The 27,352-nt window shown below is 41.3% G+C and overlaps 1 protein-coding gene and 2 pseudogenes across 1 annotated transcript; 1 reads left to right on the top strand and 2 right to left on the bottom strand.

The window, feature by feature from the left end:
• On the top strand, nt 1–27,161 carry OTUD3 (OTU deubiquitinase 3; the record flags this gene model as incomplete). Its single annotated transcript, XM_014586542.2, is given in 7 exon segments — nt 1–149; nt 4,839–4,951; nt 9,726–9,848; nt 21,823–21,954; nt 22,444–22,540; nt 24,434–24,618; nt 25,594–27,161. Coding segments are annotated over 7 exon segments (976 nt in total), but the record flags the coding sequence as incomplete, so codon positions are not given.
• LOC102502619 (G patch domain-containing protein 11-like) lies at nt 14,733–15,650 on the bottom strand (annotated as a pseudogene).
• Nucleotides 17,128–18,053, bottom strand: LOC102503048 (G patch domain-containing protein 11-like; annotated as a pseudogene).
• Nucleotides 27,162–27,352: the final 191 nt, after the last annotated feature.

Genomic DNA, 27,352 nt, shown 5'->3' with positions numbered 1-27,352 from the left:
TAATTGCTTGTTCAGAGCTCTTGGTGATCAATTGGAGGGACACTCGCGAAATCATCTCAAGCACCGGCAGGAGACAGTGGACTACATGATAAAGCAGCGGGAAGATTTTGAACCCTTTGTAGAAGATGACATTCCTTTTGAGAAGCATGGTAGGTTCTCGTGGGACACTGGATTCCTCAGGAATAATGTGTTGGGTAATTAAGCCCATTGGCATCCTCTGCCCTCCCAGATGGGTTTGGTATATAAATTATGGCATTAATTTATTTGACAAATATTTATTTGCCTACCTGTAATAGGCAGCATGTTAGGTGTTTGGGAATCAGTAGATTTAGATGTGTATGCCCTTGATCAATGATGATGTTAATTGATCTGAAAAGTGGTCCATGATTTCTTATTTGGTGGGATAGGAAAATCAGGCTATAAGATAGTTGTATAGATTGATTCCCATATTTAAACACTTTTTTCCTTTATTCATGTTAGAGAACGTGTGTGCACACATGAAAGAGAGAGAGGATACCCTCCACAGAGTTGGGTCATCCCACGTTCCCTTCCCCAGTCGTCTGGTCTGTTGGATCTTGGACGTGCACACACCTGCCTGGCAAGTTTCAGGCCCACCTGACTGGGGATTCAACCTCAGTTACTTCATGGAGTCCAGCTTCTCTTGAGCAGCATATTACTGCTATATCACAGAACCAGCTCCCATTTTCTCAAAAGGTGTACAATGGGCCTCCCAAGTGCTGTGGTGGTTAGAGCAGCAGGATCCATCATGGCCAGCTGTGTTTCAAGGCTCAGACCTGGTAGCTCGAGAAACAGACTGGGTCTGTGTGTGTCTCTACCTAAGATCCCGAGACGAGAATGGAAGAGATGGGCTGGTGGTGTGGTCATCCCCCAGAAGGCTGCTTTCCCAGCAGGAGAATGGAGGAGACAGGCTGGTGCTGTGGTCATCCCCCCAAGGACTGCTTTCTCACTCTCTGTGTCTCTCTGGCAAGTATATGCACCCTAGAGCAACATTTTTTTTTTTTTGGAGAGGTTTTTGCTATAGGGCGTGTGTGCTCGCCAGACAGACAGAGAGACATAGAGATAGAAAGCGAGAAATCACCCCCCAGAGGGGATGGCCATGCCGCAATCCCTTCTCCATTCTCCTCTCAGGATCTTGGGCACGCACGCACACGCGCCTGGCGTGAGTTTAAGCCACCAGGTCCGGGACATGAACCGCGGTCGACTACATGGTAGTCCAGCAACATAGCCATTACGCTAACTGCTGGTCCCACACTAGAGTAAATTTAAAAAAAAAAAAAGAAGGAAAAAGGTGTATGCACATAGATAGTAGAACAAATACATGAAAATACTAACTTTTTATATTTACTATATTTATTTTTCAAAAATCACTTGCTTCCTTTAAACTTCTGAAAGGGAGATGATAAGAAACACTTATCTCAGAGGTTTTTGAAGATTAAGTTAGATAATGAAATTAAAAGAAGCTGTTAATAAATGTTAGCTTCCTGGGAAGGGTAGGACTATGGATATTTTAAATGATTTTCTGTAGTTTTTTTCTGATTTTTTGAAAAAATAATTATATATTTAATTTTATTTATTATTATAATTATTAATATTATTTTAATTCACCAGAGAGAGAATGGGGTGGGGGGGGGGATGAGAAAGCAAGCCTCCAGGTCCGGAATTCGAACCACATCAGCCATGTGGAAGTCCAGAATCTTAATTCCCATGCCATCTGCTGGCCCCAGTTTTTCTGATTTTCAAATGCTTATATTATTTTCAAAAATTTGTCAGAGAGTGTAAGTGCTCTCTCTCTCAAGACAGAGGAAAAATGAGAAAGTACCTCTCCATAGGGAATGATCACACCACAATTCCTTCTCTTCCATCTCTCTCTCCTTTTGAGATTTTGGGTATGCACACATATAGCCTGGTGTATTTCTCAAGTCCCCAGATCCAGGACTGGAACATCCTAGGTGGCTATGTGGAATCCATATATTCCTGACCCCATGTATTACTTTTATAAGCCAAGAAATCATCAGTTTAGGTAACTTTTTACCCCAAACCCAAACACAACACTTATAAGTCGGTTAGTGATTTTTATTTTTATATTTATTTATTTATTTATTTTAATTTGACCCGAAAAGGGTGGAGGGGGGAGAGAGAGAGAGAGAGAGAGAGAGAGAGAGAGAAAGAGAGAGAGCAAACCGCGACATTGTGTGCGTGAAAGTAAGCCGCCAGGTCTTGTGGTTGGCCATGTGGGAGTCCAGCACCCCCAACCACTGCACCACCTGCTGGCCCCCAGTTAGTGTTTTTAATAACTTGTATTTAGTCGGCACAAACCAAATAAGAAAATACATACAAAATAAATACTTTTTTCCAGAAAGCTTATGGAAAATGGAGTTAAAGTACGAGTTTATTTTTTAATTAAAAAAAATTCTTTAAGGCTTTTGCCATGAGGCATATGTGCTCACCAGAGAGAGAGAGAGACAGATAGACAGACAGACAGACAGACAGTGAGAGGGAAAGTGAGAAGACACTCTTGCCCTGGGGGTTGGCCATGCTGCAGTCCTTTCTTCTCCATTCTCCTCTTGAGCTTTTGAGCACGCATCCAGTGCGATCTTCAGACTGCCAGGTCAGGGACTTGAACCATAGTTGGCTATGTGGGAGTCCAGCACCTTAACCTCCATGCTATCTGCAAGCCCCAAAGTATGAGTTTATTTTGGTGTAGGTAAAAAAATGAAATTATTGCTTTTTTTTTTCATAATACTCATTTTTCATGAACTTTTTGAAACCTCCTCTAATGAGCTTTTAAATTTTGGTTTAACAAATATTTACTGAAAATCTATTACGCCAAGTGCTGATATGTTTGTTTTACAGATAGCATTTTCATCCAGGCTCATAGTCTTTGATCAGGAAAGAGATGGAATCATCCCGGGGTTTTATAGAGCTAACTCTGGGTGTTATGTTGAGAATGGGTGGCAAGAAAGACTGAGAAGGGAGACTAGTTAGAAGACTGTCCGCATTGGCCAGATAAGGGAAGAGAAGGGCCTCCACCAGTGCAGCTGCTGAGGGTCGTGAGGTGCCCAAACCGAGACAGTTTGGCAGTGTGATGGACAGACTCGCTGGAGGTGAGGAGGGTAAAGGGAGGAGACCAGGGTTATGCTGAGGTTGCTGCCTGTACTGATAGCAAGGTAGAGGGTAGCAGGAAGAGGAGGCTGGGAGGAAAGCTGTCAGTGACCCCACGGCTTTTCCATTCCTCACTAGGGAAGATTTCATTGGGTACTCAACAGCAGCAAAGCTTCTGTTGAGTGGTTTATAACAGTCACCGAACTTTGATGGCCCCTCTTCTTGGGATCACTTTTTGTCCAGCGGATAGACACAGTTTACCAGACCACAGTTCACAAATTAGATGTATATAAATAGGTAAAATTTTGTAGTTTGGTTGCTATATGAAATGAATAGTGTTACTGGCCCAATTAAAATTCGGTGGGCCAGCAGGTGGTGTGGTGGTTGAGGCATTGTCCCACGTGGCTGACTGTGGTTTGAGTCCTGGACCTGGTTGCTTGAAACTCATGCCGGGAGCGAGTATGTACATGCCCCAAATCCTGAGAGAATGGAGGAGAAGGGATTGTGGTGTGGGCCCCCCCCCCCTTGGGAGTGATTTCTTACTTTCTCACTCTCTGTCTCTTTCTGGTGAATGCATGTGCCCTATAGCAAAAATCTCTGCAAAGAAAAAAAATAATAATTTTGGATGAAATGCGTTTTTAGTTTGTGATCCGAATGCCATCTTGGATATGTTCGGTGACGGTCATGCAGTAGTTTCGGGTGGAGAGAGAGAAGCGATCTTGGGGGTTGAGTCATACCTGAAGATTGAAGGATCTGAAACCCTCACTTGCCATGTGGTCACTTTAGATGTGAACATAAAGCTTCTGTTGTTCTCAGTGGGTATTATCTGTGTACAAAGTATTGTCAGCCAGGATGCTCACCTCAACTTCGGTGTCCAGAGTTCTTTTTGGCTTATTGATTGCTTGTGTAAGCGGTAACAGGCTGATATCACATGGGTGATATCATGGAATGACGTCAGGTGTGGTTGAGAGGCCCATCATGAATAACAGAAACGGTCCTGTCACCTTTAGAAAGAACAGATTTAGAAATTACCTCCCAGGACCGTGGGATAAAGGCCAGAAGTCCTTTGGGCAAGTTCATTACTATACGTCCCCTTCCAAAGCACTTAGGCATCAGTAGTGCCTGTCTTATTCCCTCTCCCTTGAAGTCGTGAACTCCTTGATGGAGTGCATCAGAGCCCGAGCCTTGGAGTCAGGCTCTCTGGGTGAAGTTTCAGTTTTGCTGTGTACTGACTCTGATCTTGGGCACACTTATTAAATATTCTGCTCATCACTTTTCTCATCACTAAGGCATACATAACACTGCTTGTTCAGAGGATTGTCTTGAGGAGTGAAAGTGATACTCTATGAAAAGTGATTAGAATAGTGCTTGAAACTTACAGAGTAAGCCTTCATTATTGCAGACTTTTATGACGACTCTGTATCATTACATTGCCGGTGTCTTTTATGCAGTTAGACATAAAGGAACTACTCAGTAAATATTTATTGCAGGAATAAACAAATGGATCTTTTCTTTATAAGTAGTAAACATCTTTCTAAGTAGCAATCTGTGTATTGTTCAACCAGCTAAATTCTTAGACTCTAACCAAAGCTAATGGACTTTTCAGATGTATGCTTTTGTCCCTCATTTTTTAGAACTAAATAAATACCAAAACATGTTTGCATTTGGATTTTTCATTTATAAAGACTTCACGTTTCTTTCCTGTTTCCATGCAGTGGCCAGTTTGGCAAAGCCTGGTACTTTTGCGGGCAATGATGCAATTGTAGCCTTTGCAAGAAATCATCAATTGAATGTGGTGATTCATCAACTTAATGCCCCTTTGTGGCAGGTAGGTCACCTGTTCAAGGATTTATCTTAAGCTCTTACTTATAAATTAGCTTTAGGACTATCCTAAGATGATGGGGCTTGAACTGTGCAATTACTTGGACTGCAAACCTAGCCAAAGACCCGAATCTCATGATGGCTTAGAATGAATCCCTGTGCAGTCTTCATATGGAGTCTGGAGAGTAATTCAGAAATCTTTTAAAATGCTTTAAATATTATTCAGTAGTCAGTTAATTGGATAATTTCGGGAGAGAGCCAATGTGGAAATACTTTAGATAATTCTATAAAAATATTTAAGTGAGAATTTAAAGGATTAGTGTATATAAATGCTAGTTTTGAAGTAAGCCCATTCCCATGTTTTACTATTATTATTATTTTTTAAATATAAGTTTATTTATTTGTCCTGAGAAAGAGAGAGAGGCAGCCCTAAAGGTCTTCATGCTGTGTTCTACCCCTGTCTCAGCTGGCCTGGATAATGGGCATGTCCAATGTGCCCAGGAAATTCCTGGAATGCAAACCTAGGCCCTTTCCCATGTGAGTCTAGCTGCATAACCACTGTGCCACATCGCCCCCCCACCCCACCCCCAGGTGTTTTTGTGCTTTTCACAATGAATTTTTTTCTTCTTTTGTGCTCAACTGTATGCTTGCCCAGTGAGAGTGAGACAGAGGAACGCCCCTGACAGGGTCCAGTCTTGCTGCATTCCCTTCTCTAGTCCTTCAGACCTTTGCATCTTGGGCCCTGGTGATATGCCTGTCATGGTTCAGGCTGACCGGGCTGGGGATTTGAACTGCCACTGCCCAGCTTCTTCTGGACAGCACATTATGCTGTGCCACAGAATCAGTCCTATTTTTGTGATTTTCAGGTGGAGGGAAACAGACAACTTTATTGTAATAACCATTGCTAAGAAGTATGTTTTGAGCAATGAAATTTATTTTATGGCCTAGTATGTCAAGCTCTGCTATGTTCTGCTCAGTAATACATAACAGTTTCACTGGTTTTTCTACAGCAGATAAGATTTTACAGCAAATGTTAAGTTTATGTTATAGTCTTCCCACCCTGGCCCCACCACCTCCTACCATGACTTAGCTGTGCGTTTGACCTTTAACCTTTCCTACCTTTACCGTCCTAAATTAACCTAATCTTCCAAATATTCCAGCAAACCAAACATTCTGGAGTATAGAAGATCAAAGTTTGTGCTGAAAGTATATACAGGCTGCTGGCCCCTTACCTTTTCCCCTTGAATTCAAAAGGCTCCTTCTCACTTCGTAGCTCAGCTCCTAACAGCTGGGAGTGCAATTTCTATCAGCACTGCCCCCCACCTCCCTACTTGTCTCACTGATCTCCCACTTCTAACTTTTTTAAATTAGGAAGTTGAAACATGTCAATTGTAGAAAAATGCAAAAGTTCAGAAAAGCACAAGGCAAATAGAAATAATCCAGGGTCACACTAGCCAGAGTTTATTGTTGTTAATATTTTAATGTGGGTCCTTGCATTCACACACACACTGAACTATAAAAACTTTCCTACTTGGGGCCGGCAGGTGGCTTGGTGGTTAAGGGTGCTGGACTCCTACATGGCCAACTGTGGTTCGAGTCCCGGACTTGGCGGCTTGGTTTCTCGCTCTCTCTCACTCTATCCCTCTCTGGTCAAATTGAAATAAATAAATGAATGAATAAAGTTAAATAAAACAACAACAAAAAAAAACCCCTTTCCTACTTAATGGAAAGATACATATCCAAATATTTTTACACAAATTTTAAACACATCTATAAATCCATATATGTTATTATCATAAAGGAAACAGTGCCCTTTTTTCATAAGTTACCTGCGTCTACTACCTTGTAAATTGCTTAGTCATAGCCTATGCTTATTAAAAAAAAAAAAAGTTCTACATACTTTTTCCTACAGATTATTTACATATAGCAGAATTCACCCTTTTCAGGTGTGTAGTTCTGCTGTCACCATCTCGTGACCACCTCTGTCAACATGCAGAAGAGTCCCACTGCTACAAAAGTTACCTCCTGCCCTTTGCAGTCTCTAGTCCCCTTCCCAGTCTCTCATAACCACCGTGTGATTTGTCTGTCCAGTTTTGCATTTCCAGAATGTGATATAAGTGGGAATATGCAGTCATGTGTCTGACACAGTGTCTTTTTAACAAAATTACAACAAAATAGTAGATTAGCTACTCTGTGGGTTGGTGAGGACTTTTCACTTACAGGGTATAATGAGCAGGGTGAAACAGTATCTTTGTGTGTTCTTTGGTGCAGTGTTGCCAGGTACACTAGAGAGAGCTATCATATTTTTAGTGGTGCTCTCTTTCTAAGGATCCTTGAGTCAAGAATATTGGTTAGCTGTTTGTGCCAATGTTTTGTCATTAAACTTATTCAATACATTGTTTAGCAGAAGTCATCAAAATGATTTGAATATATAGCGTAATGACCCTCATCTTGAAGGAAAATACTAAGGGCCAGCTCAGTAACCATAGCCTGCCTTTTTCTTTATTAAAAACTTTTTTCTTTTTAAAATAGATTCTTTCCTTTATTCTATACTAGAGTATCAAAAAAAAAAAAAAAACCTTTTGTTTATTTATTTATCTATTTATTTTTTGTGATTTTCAAGCTGCCAAGTCCAGGGCTTGAACCATGGTTGGCCATGTAGTAATCTAGTACCTTAACTACCATGCCACCTGCTGGCCCCTTAAAAACTGTTTCTGTTTTTTTTTTTTTTTAAGTTTCTTAATTACCAGAAAGTTGTAGAAGATCACCCCATAGTTAATTTTTTTTTTCAGATTTATTTCTGCAGTGTTCTCTTTTATGAATTGCTGAACATTGAAAGTATATATTTTTAAAGTAATCACTTTATTTCCATTATTCCCCCATGTCCTCCCATTCCAGTAAAGCTTCTTATAAAATTTAAGAATTGAAATGGCGGGACCAGCAAATGGTGTAATGGTTACGTCACTGGACTCCCACATGGGGCTGTAGTTCAAATTCCAGACCTTGTAGCTTAAAACTCATGCTGGGTGTGTATGCATGCATGTCCAACATCCCGAGAGGAGAATGGAGGAGAAGGGATTGCGGTGTGGCCATCCCCCCCCGGGAGGGGGGGGGTTTCTCATTTTCTGTTTCTCTGGCGAGTGCATATGCCCTATAGCAAAAATCTTAAAAAAAAGGAAACGAAATGGCATTGGTTGCTACTATAATGGGTGAGAACTCATTCATTAATTATCAGTAGGCTTATTTATACTCACAGTGTGGAGATACTGAAACCTATGTTTGTGTATGTTGTTACTCTTATGCATGATCTAGATGAGTTTGGTAGAAAGTGAAGGTGCTCATAATCTCTTTATGAAAATCACAGTTAATAAGTGACTAGTCCTTTAGTTCTGTCTTTCTATTCATAATGTGTACATGTTATAACTGAGTCTGTAAATGCTTTAGGGATTGTCTTTCAAAGATGCTAATAAACTCTTTCTTTCCCCAGCCCTCTTCCTTGGGAGACAAATGGTACTATCTCTATTTTTTATGCAGACAAACCAGATTCTGCACTTTTGAGACCTCTCACAGTTCCAGTGTTGAGACTGTGTTCCTGTTTGTCCCATGACTTTGGCTGTGTTTTTAGACCACAGATAACTGTTTAACAGTAGTGTCTTACTACCTGCAACTTTCTGTAAAAACAAGGAGGTGGTGCTGATGTTTTAGAGTTTTAACAGAGATAGTTACTGAGATTTCTTTTCTTTTTGGGGGGTGGGGTGGGAGAGATTTTTGTGATAGGGCAAGAGGGCTTGCCAGTGGGAGACAGAAAGTGAGAAATCACTCCCCAGGGGGGATGGCCAAGCTGCAGTCCCTTCTCCTCCATTGCTTTCTCAGATTTGGGGAAGGTGCACACATGTACCTAGCATGGGTTTTAAGTCATTGGGTCTGGGATTTGATCTGTAGTCGACTATGTGGGAGTCCAGTGACGTTACCACTTTGCCATCTGCTGGTCCCAGACAGTTACTGGGGTTTCTAAGGACTAGTGTTGGAATTATGTTAGAGCTTCTAGGCAGACGGCAGACCTTAGAACTCTGTGTTGCTTGATTCCAGGCACTGTGTTCTTGTGTTGTGCTCCAGGGGGTGCTCTTTACCTAGAAAGTGTGAGTGGTGCCTTCCAGGTGGTGCAGCAAGGTAGTATTTGATTTTGTTTTGAAATTGATGTATATGGGAGATTTGGGTTTGCTGTTGATAATGTTCCTTGCTATGTGGAATTTGATGGGAAATGCTATTTTTGTTTTAATGACAAGGATGGATTTACCTTGAAGCTAATGAAGCATAAGCATCAAGCCCCTTATGTGCATGGCTCCCTTTCAAGGTCTTGGCAAAGGTTCTACTAGTTTTATATTTTTTTATTTATTTTTTCTTTTTCTTAAAGAGGGCTCCCAATTGTTTCAGCTTCAAGTTCAACAAATCTGGATCTGCCCTTAGCCTTCCTTCTCGAAATAAACTATGCATTTGAGGGGGTTGGAGGTATGAAAGATGCAGAAATTTAAGCTTATTTAACTTCAATCTGCCTGTGGTTTTTAAATATGTTTTCATACAGATTTATTTCCATATTGTTACAGACTAAGCACATTGATGTCTACAGGGTGGGAAGGAGGTAATATAGAAATTGTTTATGACGTATCCTAGTCATAGTCCAGGTTTATGTCTGTACAGAGCCTATGCAATCCTGGTGGGTATTTCTCACCAGAAACTAACACTGTCCAAATCTTCACTGGCATCTCCTCTCTTGTTTGCAGATTCGCGGTACAGATAAAAGTAACGGGAGGGAGTTACACATCGCATACAGGTATGGCGAGCACTATGACAGCGTTCGGAGGATCAACGACAACTCAGAGGCTCCTGCACATCTGCAGACTGATGTGAGTGAGGCCTGGGTTTTCTTCAGATTCTCTGCTCTGCACGTTGAGTGCTATATGCCTTGGAGCTAAAAACCAGTAGTGATTTTGTTGTTGTTGTTTTAACACCCAGATCTTTTTTACTGGGGAGAGTGGGCTTTTGGAGGACAGGCCAGGGGCTCACTGTACAGCTTGTTCGTTGGTGCTGTTTCCTTAGTCCTGGGCAGGTCTGGGGCTGGAGAAGGGCTCGATGCGGAGGGCTTCAGAGGTGTCATTTGCACGGAAAACTGTGGCTGTGCCATCTAGCTGGTAAAGCTGCACTCGCCTAGTGTCTTGCCATCATCCAGGAGTTGGTCATCCTTGTACAGCCGCTGTTTGTTGGGCAGCCTCTTGAGGATGCACTTCAGCTTGAGCACAGTGCTCAACTCCTTGGGGTCTGTGAAGATGGTAGTCCTTTGGCTCCGAGTCATGACACACGTCCATCGCAAGGGCTGCCTCTGGCCTTGACATGCTGGGGTAGCCGTGCTTCACCCCCTACCCCCGCCTGGTTCTCCACCAGTAGTGGTTTTTAATGGAAAGTTGGTCTTAAGAATCTGTGGGCTTGATTTTTAAAATAAATAAATAAATAAAAATAAATAAGTATTTATTTATTTTTAAGAGAGATTTTTGCTATAGGGCGCATATGCATGCCAGCGAGACAGAGACAGAGAGACAGAAAGTGAGAAATCACCCCCCGGGGGGATGGCCACACTGCAGTCCTTCTTCTCCATTCTCCTCTCGGGATCTTGGGCACACACGCACACGCGCCCAGCATGAGTTTTAAACTGCCGAGTCTGGGACTTGAACTGTTGTTGACTACGTAGGAGTCCAGTGATAACTGTTACATCATTTGCTGGTCTCTATTTTTAAATTTTTTTTAGCTCAGGTGAGAATATCAGATAAAATTGTCTGTCATTCTTTTGCTTTCTCTAATATGCTTATATATCTATAAAATAAATAAATTAAAAAAAATTATTGTTTTAAAATTAATTCAGAACATGAAAATTTGGGGATAGACCGTTTTCTGAACATACCAGCTAGGAAGATTCAACATCATAAAAGTGTCAGTTTTTCCTTTTAATCTATTAACTTAATGATATACTAATTTAAAAAACTCAACAGAGGGTCCTAGCACGTGGTGGTGGAGGTTAAGGCAGCTGGATTCCACATGACTGGCTGTGTGGCTTGAATCTCAGTGCCTTGAAAACACATTGGACATGTGGGCGTGTGTGCCCCAAATCCCAAGAATAGGATAGAGGAGGGATTGTGGCATGGCCATCCCACTGGAGAGAGATTTCTCTTTCCCACCCTCTCTGTCTGTTTCTCTCTGGTGAGAGCACATGCTCTAGAGCAAAAAAACTGAAAACAAAACATGACAAAAATAAAAAAAAAAGAAAACTAATTATAGCCTATACTTTTGGACTTTCTTTTTTTTTTTTTTGGTGAGGTTTTTGCTGTAGGGCACGTCTGCTCACCAGACAGACAGACAGAGACAGAGAGACAGAAAGCGAGAAATCATTCCCCGAGGGGTTGGCCATGCCGCAGTCCCTTCTCCTCCATTATCCTCTTGGGATCATGGGTACGCACACACACGCACCTGGTGTGTTTTTTTTTTTTTTTTTGCGCTTTTTTTCAAGCCACCAGGTCCGGAACTCAAACTGCAGTTGGCTACATGGGAGTCCAATGACATAGCCAACACCCCAACTGCTGGTCCCCAAACACCACGTTTGAGATATACATAAGGTCAGCAGTGTCTGTTTCCCCCCCCCCCCCCCCCCTTGGTATGCTGTTCTACAACCCATTTACAGTACCTACCTTCGTTCCTGTTTCTATTAAACACTTTTTATCCTGCCCTTCTCCTATCCTCATCACCCCCTCTGTTCTGGTATCTATAGTTGTCTTCTCTACTTTGTTTCCATTTGGTATATATTGAACAAGGGCATATAGTATTTGTCTTTCATAGTCTATTTCACTTAGCATTACACCTTCCAAATTCGACCACTTTTTATCAAATGACAGGATCTTATTGTTGTTTATGACTCAGTAGTATCCCATTGTGTATATATGCCACATTTTTAATTCAGTCATCAGTTGTTAGACACTTAGGGTGATTCCATGTCTAAGCTGTTTAAATAATGGGAGATAAAATTGAATGTGCACATGTCTTTCTGAGTGATTTCCTGTCTTTTGGGTAAATACCCAGGAGTGGGATTACACATGGGTCATATGGTATTGTATTTGTAAATTTTTGAGGAATCTCCGTATTGTTTTCCATGATGGCTATACTAATTTACAGTCGTATTAACCGTAAAGGAGTGTTCCTGCATCTTGACAGCATTTGTTGTTGTTGTTCCTTTTTTTTTTTTTTTTTTTAATCATAGGCATTCTTACAGGGGTTAGGTGATAGCTCATTGTGGTTTTGATTTACAGTTCACTTATGATAAGAGATTACATTTTTTCATACACTCTTTGGGCATTCTTATGTCTTCCTTTGAGAGCTGTCTACTCAGATCAAGTGCCCATTTAATGGAATTACTTTTTTTGGAGATAAACTGCTTAAATTTATGTATTCCAATTATTAATCCCTTACCTGAAATTTAGTTTATAAATATTTTATTTCATACTGTTGGCTGTCTCTTTGTTTCCTTTGCTATGCAAAAGCTTTTTAGTGTGATGTAATCCCACCTGTCTGTTTTTGGACTTGTTACCCACCGTCTCAAAATAGGGGATTAGGAGTCTTTTCTAATGTCTCAAAGTGTTTCCCCTGTGTTTTCCAGGTAGTATGATAGTTTGAGGCTTTACATTCAGATCTTTCATCCATTTTGACTTGACTTTTGTTAATGGTGAGAGAGGGTCTAGTTCATTTTTCTGCAGTCAGATACCTAGTTTTCCCAGCACCATTTGCTAAAAATAATTATTTTTTCCTCCACTGAATTGTCTGTGTTCTTTGTCAAAAATCAGTTGGCTCAATGTTTTTGGATTTATTTCAGGATTATGTATTCCATCAGTCTCTTTGTTTTTGTGCCAGTACCTTACTGTTTTGATTATCACAGCTTTGTAATATTTTTTGAGGTTGAGTAGTGAGATGCTTCCAACTTCATTCTTTTTGCACTGTATGGCCTAGATGATATGGAGTCTTTTATGATTCCAGACAAATTTTATGATTGCTTTTTATGTTTCTATGAAGAATGTCACTGGTAATTTGATAGGAATTGCATTGAATTTGTAAATAAATTTGGGTAGAATTAACATTTTAATTGTATTCTACCAATCTAAGAATGAGGGATGTCTTTCTAGTTTTTTGGAATGATTTTCAATTTCTTTCTTCGTTATTTTAGCTTTTCTTGTATAGGTCTTTTGCCTCTTCAGTTACATTTATTTGTAGGGTGTTTTTTGTTTGTTTATTTTTTTGGTGGTTATCGTAAATGGGATTGCTTTCATCAGTTCTACCTCAGCTCATTCATTGTTGGCATATAGAATTTTCTGTATATCGATTTTTGTATCCTGTGACATTACTGAATTCATTTATTACTTCAAGGAATTTTTCATGGATTCTTTTAGATTTTCTATGTGTATATAATCATATCTGCAAATAGGGACAATTTAATTTTTTTCTTTCCTATTTGAATGCCTCTTGTTTCACTCTCTTATCTGATTGCATTGGTTAGCACTTCAAATACTATATTGAAGGGGCTGGCAGGTGGCATGGTAGTTAAGGTGCTGGATACTGACATGGCCAGCCATGGTTTGAGTCCTGGGCCTGGTGGCTTGCTTTTTCACTTTCCCTTTCTTTCTCTGTCTCTCTCTGGTCAAATTAAAAAAATAATAATAACAAGAAATGGAGTTAAATAAATAAATCATTCTTGGGACCAACAGTTGGCATAATGGCTATGTCGCTGGACTCCCATGTAGTTGACTGCAGTTCGAATCCCGGACCCGGTGGCTTAAACTCATGCTGGGCACATGTGCGTGTGTGCCCAAGATCCTGAGAGGAGAATGGAGGAGAAGGGATTGAGGCATGGCCATCCTCCCTGGGGGAGAGGGGGTGATGTCTTGCTTTCTGTCTCTTACTCTCTCTGTCTCTCTGGAGAGCACACATGCCCTATAGCAAAAATCAATCAATCAATCAATCAATCAATAAATCTTTTAAAAACAAAGGAGTAAAGAAAGTGAACATCCTCATCTTGTTTCAATTTTTAGTGGGAAAACTTTCAACTTTTCCCCATTTAGTATGATGGGTTTGTCATAAGTGGCTCTTTATGAACAATTATGTTTAAGTTTTTGTCATAGGGTACGTGCACTCTCCAGAGAAAGGCCACATGCAATCCCTTCTCCTCTCAGGATTGTGGGCAAGCACACACATGTATCCAGTATGATTTTCAAGCTGCCCGGTTCAGAACTCAGATTGTAGTCAGCCATGTGGGAATCCAACACCTTAACCCTCATGCCACCTGCTTCTCAGACTTGCCATTTTTAGAATATTATCTTTGTCTCTGTCTTTTGCCATTTTGGCCATTTTGGCAATGATGTGCCTTGGAGAGGATCCACTTATGTTGAGTCTGTTAGGTGTTGAAAAAGTCAGGACGTGTTTTTCCATGCAAAAATATGTCATGACTTTTCTGACGACCCAATATTCGGTGTCCTTTGTATTTCCTGGATCTGGATGTCTTCTTATGTCTCTAGATTTAGAAAGTTTTCAGATAGTATTGCATGAAAGAGATTTTTTAAATGGATTTGTCTATCTCTTTGCCTCCTGGAATACCTATTATGTGGATATTTGGCCACTTAATGGTGTCTAAAATTTCCTGTACATTGTCCTCATCCCCAGTTTTTAATGGTTATTTATTATTATTATTTTTTAAAGGCCCTCTTTCTTTACTGGAATAAAAAATTTAGGAATTCCAACTGCTGAACTGTCTGTTTCTAGGAGACAGTAACATGGTTTACATTTCCACTTTTTTGGGAATCTCTCAGTCATGATCTGCAGAAGTTGGTCCTGGGCAATTCAAAGATAGTTCTTCTTTATCTTCATACGCTGTTCAAATACAATACAGATGTTCTTCTCTTAAGTAACTAGTCAATATCTGTAATTTTTCTAGTACACTTAACTCTTCACTGTTACAGTCATCTTCATCCTGTTCTTTTTCTTCCTCTTCCTCTTCTTCAGTCTCCTCTTCAAGTTTCAACCAGTACCATGCCTCTTTGGGAACCTGAATATTCTTCTGGGCATCTAACTGTTGACAGGCTCGCTGGCTTCTTCTAAGATCTCCTTCTAGCTTCATTTCATCTTGCTTATTTTTAAGTCACATTCAAAACTGCTCTGCAGCTTTCTCTTCAGCTTGGTTTTTCATGTGAATCTTTCTTCTGTAGCTTTCTAATCTTTCCTCTGCTTTCCGTTTTAATAATGTCTCATGACCAATACCACTTTTCCCTGTTTTGACATTTAGAGGAATCGGTTCAACAATACCATCTCCACTCTTGCCGAGAGCCTGACTGCTTTTATATCCCATCTTTTGGAGCAAAGCAAACGCTTTGTTTTCACAGCCGAGTGCATTCTTCAATCCAATGTCACGTCTCTCTTGTTCTTTCTCTTTTAAACTCTTCTGCCTATTTTTCAAATTAGCTTCCTGTTGTTTTTCTTCTTTTCGACGGGCTTCTCGGATTTGCCTCAGCATTGGCAATTCTGGTCTGATATCATCTTGGACATTAATGAAGGAATCAGACATATAATCCTCTTCTTCTGCCATGCTTAATTTCATATGGTAATGGTATCTGGCAGTTCTCAGGTCCCGGCCCCTGGAGACCGGTTAATGGTTATTTTTTAATTCTATTTTATGACTTAGACTATTTTGGAGGTATTATCTTCAAGCTCAGAAATTCTTCTGCATGGTCTGATCTGTTGTTAATATTTTTGAGAAAGATTTTGATTTCTTATATTTATGCCAGATCAGACGATATTTCTAAGTTTAACTTTTTGAGCAGCTGCCAAACCTCAACACCAACTGTTTTACATTACCACCATCAATATATGAGGGCTCTACTTTCTCCACATTCTCCCCAGCACTTCTTTTTTCTTTAACAGCTATCCTACTACTTTGTGGTTTTGATTTATATGTTCTTTCTTTTTTTCTTTCTTTCTTTTTTTTTAATTAAGTTTATTTCTTGAGAGAGAGAAAGAGAAAAACAAACACTCTCTAAGGGTCTAATGCCATGATCCTCCCCATTCCAGCCAGCCAGGATAAAGGGCATAACACGCCTGTGTGTACAGGTTGACCTGGGAACCAAAGCCCAGTTTCATACGGCTTCCAGCAATACAGAGTGCTGTACCCTTGCAGCTGGGCCTGCATTGATGAACAGTGTTGAACATCTTTTCATGTGCTTTTCGGCTATTTCTATATCTTTGGAGAAATGTCAATTCAAGTTCTTTGTCAGATTTTCTCTTAAAGTTTATTTCCTTCAAGAGAAAGGGAGAGAGACAGGTAGGAGGGAAGGAAGGAGGGAGGCAGTCTTCCAGGGTCTTCTTGCCATGACCTATCCCCAGCCACAGCCAGCGTGGCTCTCACACAGGTGAATGTGCATAGGGGGGGCCCAGAATATGCACCTGGGACCTCTCATGTGGGTACATCTGCCCCACCACTGTACCACTGTTCGCCCTTCTTTGTCTGTTTCTAAACTGGGAGTGTTGTTTTCCTGTTTCTGAGTTGTTAGAGTTTTGAGATGTCATCTAGCATGGATACTAGATATGTTATATGATTCGCCAGCAATCTTTGTTGATTTTCTTAATGCTTTCAGGTGCTTATATCATCTGCAAATGTGATTACTACTTTTAAAAAATTTTATAATTGTGGGACCAGCAGATGGCTTAATGGCTATGTTGTTGAACTCCCATGTTGACCATGGTTTGAATCCCGGACCCGGTAGCTTAAACTCATGCTGGGTGTGTGTGCCCAAGATCCCAACAGGAGAATGGAAGAGAAGGGATTGTGGTGTGGCCATCTCCCCCTGGGGGGGTGATTTCTTGCTTTCTATCTCTCTGTCTCTCTGGAGAGCACATGCCCTATAGCAAAAACCCCTCCCCCCCAAAAAAAAAGTGTAATTGTAAATTCTTTTTTTTTTTTTTTTTTTGGGAGATTTTTGCTATAGGGCACTTGCGCTTGCCAGAAAGACCATGAATTTCTTTTTTTTTTTTTTTAAGTTAATGAACAATTATATTTAAAGTATTGTACAAAGTGCTTTTAAAGTATAAAGAACAAAACATTATATAAAGGCCCTCTTTCTTTACTGGAATAAAAAATTTAGGAATTCCAACTGCTGAACTGTCTGTTTCTAGGAGACAGTAACATGGTTTACATTTCCACTTTTTTGGGAATCTCTCAGTCATGATCTGCAGAAGTTGGTCCTGGGCAATTCAAAGATAGTTCTTCTTTATCTTCATACGCTGTTCAAATACAATACAGATGTTCTTCTCTTAAGTAACTAGTCAATATCTGTAATTTTTCTAGTACACTTAACTCTTCACTGTTACAGTCATCTTCATCCTGTTCTTTTTCTTCCTCTTCCTCTTCTTCAGTCTCCTCTTCAAGTTTCAACCAGTACCATGCCTCTTTGGGAACCTGAATATTCTTCTGGGCATCTAACTGTTGACAGGCTCGCTGGCTTCTTCTAAGATCTCCTTCTAGCTTCATTTCATCTTGCTTATTTTTAAGTCACATTCAAAACTGCTCTGCAGCTTTCTCTTCAGCTTGGTTTTTCATGTGAATCTTTCTTCTGTAGCTTTCTAATCTTTCCTCTGCTTTCCGTTTTAATAATGTCTCATGACCAATACCACTTTTCCCTGTTTTGACATTTAGAGGAATCGGTTCAACAATACCATCTCCACTCTTGCCGAGAGCCTGACTGCTTTTATATCCCATCTTTTGGAGCAAAGCAAACGCTTTGTTTTCACAGCCGAGTGCATTCTTCAATCCAATGTCACGTCTCTCTTGTTCTTTCTCTTTTAAACTCTTCTGCCTATTTTTCAAATTAGCTTCCTGTTGTTTTTCTTCTTTTCGACGGGCTTCTCGGATTTGCCTCAGCATTGGCAATTCTGGTCTGATATCATCTTGGACATTAATGAAGGAATCAGACATATAATCCTCTTCTTCTGCCATGCTTAATTTCATATGGTAATGGTATCTGGCAGTTCTCAGGTCCCGGCCCCTGGAGACCGGTTAATGGTTATTTTTTAATTCTATTTTATGACTTAGACTATTTTGGAGGTATTATCTTCAAGCTCAGAAATTCTTCTGCATGGTCTGATCTGTTGTTAATATTTTTGAGAAAGATTTTGATTTCTTATATTTATGCCAGATCAGACGATATTTCTAAGTTTAACTTTTTGAGCAGCTGCCAAACCTCAACACCAACTGTTTTACATTACCACCATCAATATATGAGGGCTCTACTTTCTCCACATTCTCCCCAGCACTTCTTTTTTCTTTAACAGCTATCCTACTACTTTGTGGTTTTGATTTATATGTTCTTTCTTTTTTTCTTTCTTTCTTTTTTTTTAATTAAGTTTATTTCTTGAGAGAGAGAAAGAGAAAAACAAACACTCTCTAAGGGTCTAATGCCATGATCCTCCCCATTCCAGCCAGCCAGGATAAAGGGCATAACACGCCTGTGTGTACAGGTTGACCTGGGAACCAAAGCCCAGTTTCATACGGCTTCCAGCAATACAGAGTGCTGTACCCTTGCAGCTGGGCCTGCATTGATGAACAGTGTTGAACATCTTTTCATGTGCTTTTCGGCTATTTCTATATCTTTGGAGAAATGTCAATTCAAGTTCTTTGTCAGATTTTCTCTTAAAGTTTATTTCCTTCAAGAGAAAGGGAGAGAGACAGGTAGGAGGGAAGGAAGGAGGGAGGCAGTCTTCCAGGGTCTTCTTGCCATGACCTATCCCCAGCCACAGCCAGCGTGGCTCTCACACAGGTGAATGTGCATAGGGGGGGCCCAGAATATGCACCTGGGACCTCTCATGTGGGTACATCTGCCCCACCACTGTACCACTGTTCGCCCTTCTTTGCCTGTTTTTAAACTGGGAGTGTTGTTTTCCTGTTTCTGAGTTGTTAGAGTTTTGAGATGTCATCTAGCATGGATACTAGATATGTTATATGATTCGCCAGCAATCTTTGTTGATTTTCTTAATGCTTTCAGGTGCTTATATCATCTGCAAATGTGATTACTACTTTTAAAAAATTTTATAATTGTGGGACCAGCAGATGGCTTAATGGCTATGTTGTTGAACTCCCATGTTGACCATGGTTTGAATCCCGGACCCGGTAGCTTAAACTCATGCTGGGTGTGTGTGCCCAAAATCCCAACAGGAGAATGGAAGAGAAGGGATTGTGGTGTGGCCATCTCCCCCTGGGGGGGTGATTTCTTGCTTTCTATCTCTCTGTCTCTCTGGAGAGCACATGCCCTATAGCAAAAACCCCTCCCCCCCAAAAAAAAGGGTAATTTTAAATTTTTTTTTTTTTTTTTTTTTGAGAGATTTTCGCTATAGGGCGCTTGCGCTCGCCAGACAGACAGAGAGAGACATTAGAGACAGAAAGTGAGAAATCACCCCCCAGGGGGGATGGTCACGCCGCAATCCCTTCTCCTCCATTCTCCTCTCGGGATCTTGGGCACGCACGCACACGTGCCCGGCGTGAGTTCTAAGCCACCAGGTCTGGGACGTGAACCGTGGTCGATTACGTGGGAGTCCAGCAACATAGCCATTACGCTAACTGCTGGTTCCCAATTGTAAATTCTATATCTTGGTTGTTACCTATAAAATATTAAATAATAACGGTGATAGTGAAATCCTTATTGTGTTCCTTATTGTAACAGGAATGAAGATAACAGTCTAGAATTTACAGTGGTTATTTAGCCATACTCGTACTGTAAATCCTTTGGTTGTTTCCACTTATTCATTACTATAACACTGTTAATGAGCACATATTCATAAATTCTTTCTCTATATATTTTTAAGCTTTATTATTTATTCCATAAATGAGAGAGAGAGAGACAAACAACACCCTCAATAGGGTTTTGATGCTGTCACTCCCCCACACCCCCAGCCTTCTGCTAGCTCTAAATTATGGGCACATCTGTGTGCCTAGCGTGTTCAGGGAGGTCTCACCACGTGAACTAGGAACCTTTCCAGGTGGGATTGCCTTGTATAGCTTGGTATTTTACCACTGCACCACTGTTTGGTACCAGCGTTCTTTCTATATTATTTCTTTTGGCTAAATTACAAAGCTGTGAAACTAGGAGGTCTAAGGCCCTTTATGCTCATTGCCAAATTGTTAAGGTACATTTTATAATAGATTGTTTTATATTAACATTCTAAAGAGTGTTTGCACACTGCTAGACTACAGTTATAATTTTACATGTCAAAGATTGGAAAATGTGTCTTTGCTCACTTACTTATTTCCTTGAATTATGGGAAGTAGAAGTGGTTGAGTTTGGGTATTCTCATTCAGGCTTAGATGTTAAAGGTCTCATAGACCCCATGTGAACTGCTCTTTTCAGCTTTAGAATTCGGATTGATGGGCTCCCATGAGTGTGGCCGTACGCCCCTGATGTTAGATGAGTTGCACTCTCCTGTGCTGTCAGATGGGACCACAGCTTCAGTACCCTGCAGCTTGTTGATGGTCATACAGGGCCTGGGAGCAAGCTGAGAGTTACTTGTATGTTTCTTCAAGACAAGTATTGTTCTTCTACGGAGGCTCGTTGGTGTGAGTGTAGAGGATCCACTTGCCAAGCACATCACACTGGAAATCAGCTGAGACAGATGTGTGTTGCCAGGTCAGCAGTCACTGCCAAAGTGTTGGTAGCTAGAAACCACAGGAGCTCTCACGCCATTCTTACTGACCAGTTCATTCTGTGTCACGGGCCTTTTAAGTCATTCTTCTGTTGGGCCAGTAAGTCGTGTGGGAGTCAAAGTGCTGGATCCCATATGTCTGACTCCGTGGTTCGGTTCATGTCCTAGTGTCCTAGAGCCGGTGGCTTGAAAAAAAAACCACTGCAGGGGCCAGCAGATGGCATAATGCTTATGTCACTTTACTCCCACATCCAGAACCATAACTGCAGTTAGTGTCCCGGACCCAGCGGCTTAAAATTCACACCAGGCATGTGTGCCCAACATCCTGAGAGAATGGAGAAAGGATTGCAGCATGACCACCCTACTCTGGGGGATGATTTCTTGCTTTCTGTCTCTCCCTCTTTCTCTCTGTCTCTCCAGTGAGTGCATGTGCTTTATAACACATCTCTCTCTCTTTTTTTTAAGAGAGAGAGAGAGAGAGAGAGAGAGAGAGAGAGAGAGAAACACACTGGGTGCCTGTGTCTGTGTGCCCAAAATCCTGAGACGAGAATGGAGGAAGAGGGATTGTGGCATGGCCATCCTTGAGTGAGGCTTCTCACTTTTGCCCTTTCTCTTTCATTCTCTCTCTCTACAGTGAGTGCACACACCCTATGGCAAACATCTAAAAAAATCAAAATAAATTCTTTGGTCATGGCCTGGACTCTCAATGTGTGGATGAAATTTAGCTTAGTCATTGTCATTGGTATTCTCTCAAGATTGTTTTTAGATTTTTTTTTTTTTGTAAATTGCCAGTGGGCATGTGCTCTTGCCAGGGAGAGCAGACACATCCCCCAGTGGGGTGTGTTCGTGCTCAGTTGTTTTCCTCCATTTCTCCATCCCATCAGGACTTTGGGCATGGGTGCACATATGGCTGGCATGTTTTTTGGGCCACTGGGGCTGAGATCCAAACCAGGGATCCTGCTTTCTATGCGGTTAACTGCTGTCCTATGGGCCAGCCCTGCTTCTAATCTTTTCCCATATACGTTTGAATGTTTCGAGATTACAGTGTCTTCCTGTGTTAAAGATTCTGAACATGGTTTGCTGGAATCCCATGACTATTTCTGTTTCCTTTAGTTTCAGATGCTTCATCAAGATGAGTCAAATAGAAGAGAAAAGATCAAGTCAAAGGGAGCTGATATAGAAGACGACTTGAGGGATGAAGTGGAAGATGCTGTCCAGAAAGTTTGCAATGCGACTGGATGTTCAGTTAGTATTTATTTCATCATGCGGTAATGATGCGTAAAGCAGCACTGTGTGCCTAGTTGATCTGCTAGTGTGGTGGTGCCACTTGAGCATGCCATCTGGTGGGCTGGAATAGGCTCCCGCATTTGTACTTTGATTAGGTTATGTGATAGGACTTGATGAGACCTGCTTGTTTTCCTCCTCTTGTGTGCAAGACTTTACCCAATACTGCTCAAAAACCTAAGGAAGTATGTGAGTTAAATTTTTTCTGACAAGTGTTTACAGTAGTAAAAGTGCAGTTTTTATAAAGGGAGTTCATTTGTAAATATATACTAAGTAGTTATTACAAGCGGCTAACATTGAAAACTAACAAATTGAAAATTAGCAATGGAAAAGGTCTTGAAACCTCATGTCAGTTCTCACTTTTATATCTTTTGTTTGTCAGATCGTTGAAATAGAGCTGACAGAAAAGTATATCCAGAGTCTTGAACTGTTTCTTTGTTTCTTGGATAGGATTTTAATTTAATAGTCCAGAACCTGGAAGCTGAAAATTATAATATTGAATCTGCAATAATTGCCATGCTTCAGATGAACCAAGGGAAAAGATATAGTAAGTCCATGATTGATACTTATAAGCCTTCAAAATGATTGTGTTAGTGATTTTCCAAATATTTTTAATCAAGTCACAGTTTATAACATATTGCCATTTATTCATGAAGCAGTTGTTAATTGAATGCCTTTTGTTAAAAAGTTTTTTTTTTTTTTTTTTTTGCTATAGGGCATGTGTGCTAAGGGATACAGAGAGAGAAGAGTCACCATCCCCCCTCCCCCGGGGGGAATGCCCATATTACAATATGTTCTCCTCTTGGAATTTCGGGCACTGGTACTTGGCTTGTTTTTCAAGCCAAGACTTGAGCTATGCAACTGGCCATGTGGGATCCAACCACCTTAACCTCCATGCCACCTTCTAGTCCCTAGTGAGTGCCTTCTACAGGCAGGCTTTTTTCTTTTTTCTTTTTTTTTTTTTTTTTTAACTAGGTTCCAGCTGTGTGTCAGGAAGAGTGTAGTTTGCGAGACGGTGGGCACAGGTAGGTAAACTGGCATCATAATACTGAACGGGGTAGGGTTACAGCGTGCTGGGGAGAGGGAGTGTCAAGGAAGTCTGTCCTTTTAGAAGAAGATTCCCTTAGAAGACCAAAATCATAACTGAAGTAAAATGGAGAGATAAATACGTGTTTATCTGATAGAAATGTTTAGAGTATTGACACTTATTAACCAATGATAATTCAGAATTTTTCCTTTTAACTTGAACTGAGTTTAATTATGTGAAAAGTAAAAGACATGATATCTTACTATTTTTTCAAGTCATTTATTTAAAATGATTTCAATAAATCCTTATTTTCAGATATTATGTGCCATATATTGTTCCTGGCATTTTAGTTCTCCATGTGAATGAGTATTTTGTTATTTATGTATTTGCTGTGTCTTCTTTAAAGCTGTAAGTGGCTTGGCCGTTGTGACCTTTTTTTAGGTTTTGTCATAGGGTGTGTATGCTCGCTGGAGAGAGACAGAGAGGGAAAGTGAGAAATCACCCCCAGAGAGGATGACCACACCACAGTCCCTCCTCCTCCATTCTCCTCTTGGGATTTGGGCATGCATGCACATGCCCTTGGTTTGGTTTTTAATTCGCCAGGTCCAGAACTTGAACCACTGTCAGCTATGAGGGAATCCATCACCTTCACCACCACGCCACCTGCTGGCCCTGGTCTTTGTGACTTTAAACAGCACTACCCAGGCTCTGTGCTGTTCAGGTTGGCACATGGATGACTTGTGGATAGTGAGCCTGAGAGCTACATTTTACATTTTTTTAAATTTTAATGTACAGAGCCATTTGTACCTGGTGGCTGCTGTCTTGGACAGCACAGCTTTAGAGCCTGTTTCTTTTCTGGGTTATAGGTGTATATGGAAGATTTCTCCCTAAAAATTCATGTTAAAAAGTGGTTTTTCAGGACCCAGCAGCTGGCATAATGGCTATGTCGTTGGACTCCCATGTAGTTGACCGTGGTTCGAGTTCTGGACCCAGTGCCTTAAACTCACACCCAGTATATGTGCGTGCCCAAGATCCCGAGAGGAAAATGGAGGAGAAGGGATTGTGGCGTGGCCATCCCCCTGCGGGGTGATTTCTCGCTTTCTGTCTCTCTGTCTTTCTGGCGAGCGCATGCGCCCTATAGCAAAAGCCTCTCAAAAAAAAAAAGTGCTTTATCTAATTAATGAAACAACTTTCCTGGTGGGGAGCTGATCTTGAGGCTGATCAATAGATGATTTTAAAATTTCTCTTCTAAATTATACCAATCTTTTCCCCCTTCTCTTTCCCACTGTATTGACTTGATATTACAGTTTTGTCTCAAGGAACGCAGGTACTTTGAGTCATTTAGCACAGTAATCACACATGGAAATATCTTTGATTCTTAGCTTTAACAAGAGATCTTTCTTTCTTTGGAAGATGCAGAGGAGACCCTGGAGCCCAGTGGCCGAGTGCTGAAGCAGTGTGGCCCTTTATGGGAGGAGGGTGGCAGTGGCACCCGAATCTTTGGAAATCAGAGCTTACACGAAGGGAGGACCGAAAACAATAAGGCACGGGCCAGCCCAAGTGAAGAAAAGAAAGCAAATAAGAACCAGCTCCCAAAGGTAGGAAGGGCGGGGTTGGAAAGGCAATGGCGGGCTTCGTAATTCTGTGGCAGGGTGGGGGCTTGATTCACTTTAGTTGTGTTGTTCTTTTGATTCATGGAAGTAGTTAGTTACTGTGGAAGGTTTGGGAAATGCATAAAGGCATGTCAGGAAGCAGAACGAACACCTCACTCATCCTGTTTGGCGTGCAGTGACAGTTGAGAGTCCACCCTGAAATTGTCCTCCGTGCAAACACGTAGCCTGCTTCTTCCCTAACACCACTGTATGCACAGCTTATACCCGTGTTAGTCCACATTTTTCATAAATGCCATCATTTGCAGTGAACAAATTTTGTGTGTGAATCTTTGGTTTTTACATTATTTTCTTGGACAGAGTCCCCAAAGGGAAAGTGACGGGTTTAAGGGCATGGGTACGTGAATTGTTTTTAAGGCTTTTTGATAAATCTGTCCGCTGCTTCCCAGAAAGTTTGTATATCTCCCTCCTCACCCCTCACCCTCTCAGCTAGTACATGACATCATTCATTCTACTGAATTAGAACTCATTTTGAAGACTTTATTAGGAAGTTCTGTGCTCACACTGCCACATAATATAAGAAGCCACAGGCAGAGGCAAAGATGCGGTAAACTTCTGCAGATTTGGGTAGAATTACCTGGACATTAATTTACATAGAGAAAGGTGTCTTCTGGCACGGTGCACCATTGCCTCTTGCTGGATTAGGGTTAACGTTTCTTCAGGTCATTTTGAATCGGTTCATGAGGAGAACAGAATGATTTTGTTAGCGCAGCAAGGAGGATTGAGACTTACATGTGAATTTCAGCCATGGTGCAAAGTAAGCCATGATTAGTCTCTCAGGCTGCTTCTCAGCAGCCTGAGAAGCAGCCCGTGCCCTTTGCGTCTGTCAGCCCCGCACCTCCTCCAGCAGGTGGCGGCCTGAGTGAGCTGCCTGCCCACTCAGCCCAGCGCCTTCTCCTGTAGGTCACAAACAAACAGAGGAGAGAGCAGCAGCGGCTGGAAAGGAAGAAACGGCAGGAGGAGAGGCACCGCCACAGAGCCCTGGAGAGCAGGGGCAGCCCCAGGGACAACAACAGGAGTGAAGCAGATGGGAACGCGCAGGTCACCTTGGTGAAGACCTTCGCCGCCCTCAACATCTGACCGCCCCTGGGAGCCACGAGAAGCGGATGGAAAATGGAGTGCTGAGTATCACTTTCCAGGGGCCAGCCTCTCACAGACGGGACACAGCCACAACACCCACACACAGGCTCACAGAGTTAGTTCTCTTCGGGCTGCCTCGTTTTTGTTCAAAGTTTTGTTAGTGATGTGTTTTGTTTCATGAAAGTGCAGTGAAGCCATTCTTACTCTGTAAAACAAACTTTAAATACTGAGTGTTAGAGGTGGATAGATAGGTCAGGGAAAACCTTTTTAAGTGTGGCTTTATTTGCCCAGAAAATCAGTTCAGCGACCCTGGGAACGTCTCTTCGCACTGGGGGTGAGTGTTACTCTGTAATTGTTCATGAGTGGTTTAGAATAATTGTTAGAAATTCAGAACAGTGGTCTCCTTAGTTTCTCTTTCATTTTGAAAAAGATACTAATGTAGAGGGTAGTTTATAAATAAACTCCAACTCAGGAACATATTTAGATTTAATTTTCCAGGTTAGATTTAATAATCCAAGTTACTCAAAATAATTCAGGAATTGTTTTCCCAAAGAAATACGCTACGAGGGCCCTGGCCTGTAGTCAGGGTGGGAATGAAACAACTTCATTTCCCTCCTTCCTCATCCTGATGTTGCGTCAGAGGGCTGCAGGTGCTCCGAGCTCATTTGCACTCAAGCTGTATGATGAATGCGCCCGTTAATTAGGCCCGGGCTTTGCTGGGACATCGATAAATGCTGAGTTCCGGTGCTTGTTTCTTGACAATGGGAAAATGGTGTGGCACTGCTTGTGGTATGGCTCTCGAATTCTGCAGAGTGGAGTAGAGCCTGTAGTTGTAAAAGGAGAAGTCAGAGGGTTCCTGGGGTTTTGTCCAGAAAGAATCTAGTTATTTGTGTTTATAGGAGAAGTAGGAAAGAATAGGTAAGGTTGTTGTCATGTTCACATTTTAAATAAATGATATTTTCTTCCCTATTATTCTGGGCTTAGAAAGATGCCTTCAGAGAAACAAACAGTAACTTGACCTTATAGGTTACTAAATTTTCTTATCGCAGTAGAAATGGAATCCCATAAAATGCTACACTCGTTTCTTTGTTATCCTAGCCCTGTGTGAGATTTTGATGTTGAGGAAACTCCACCTGGCTGAAGCTGTGAGTGACTTAGACTGCCGAGGCCTTTGGATGACTGCACAATTCTGAAGTGCCCAGATTGGGGCCGTGGAGAGATGTCAGTTTTGACATACTGTTGTCTGGGCAGGGCCTGGGTTCGTTGAATTGTCTTTATGAGCAGCCTGTTTGCTTTCCTTAGTTTTAATGATGTCTTCTAATTGTTCGTTTTTTTTTTTTACTTTGGTGACTTTTTGTACCTGGGGGTATCAGTGATTTCCTGGAATTATTCCTCGGACACTGTGGTGTGAGCTTCTTCCTTGGGTACAGTATGTTGTAATATTTAGCAGATTTGTAAAACAGCACAGCATTTTTCCCTCTGCACATGACAGGGTCCTGAATTTGAGACCTCAGTGCTCAGTCCCAACAAATGAAGTGTCTCTGTTGCCTTACTCTACGGGGGCAGATCCAGTGCTTGGGGG

This window comes from Tupaia chinensis, unplaced genomic scaffold (assembly GCF_000334495.1).
Source record: "Tupaia chinensis unplaced genomic scaffold, TupChi_1.0 Scaffold000146_1, whole genome shotgun sequence".
In the NCBI taxonomy this organism is placed as follows: domain Eukaryota; kingdom Metazoa; phylum Chordata; class Mammalia; order Scandentia; family Tupaiidae; genus Tupaia; species Tupaia belangeri.
Note: the sequence above shows the minus strand (reverse complement) of the source record. Positions and strands in the feature narration are given on the sequence as shown.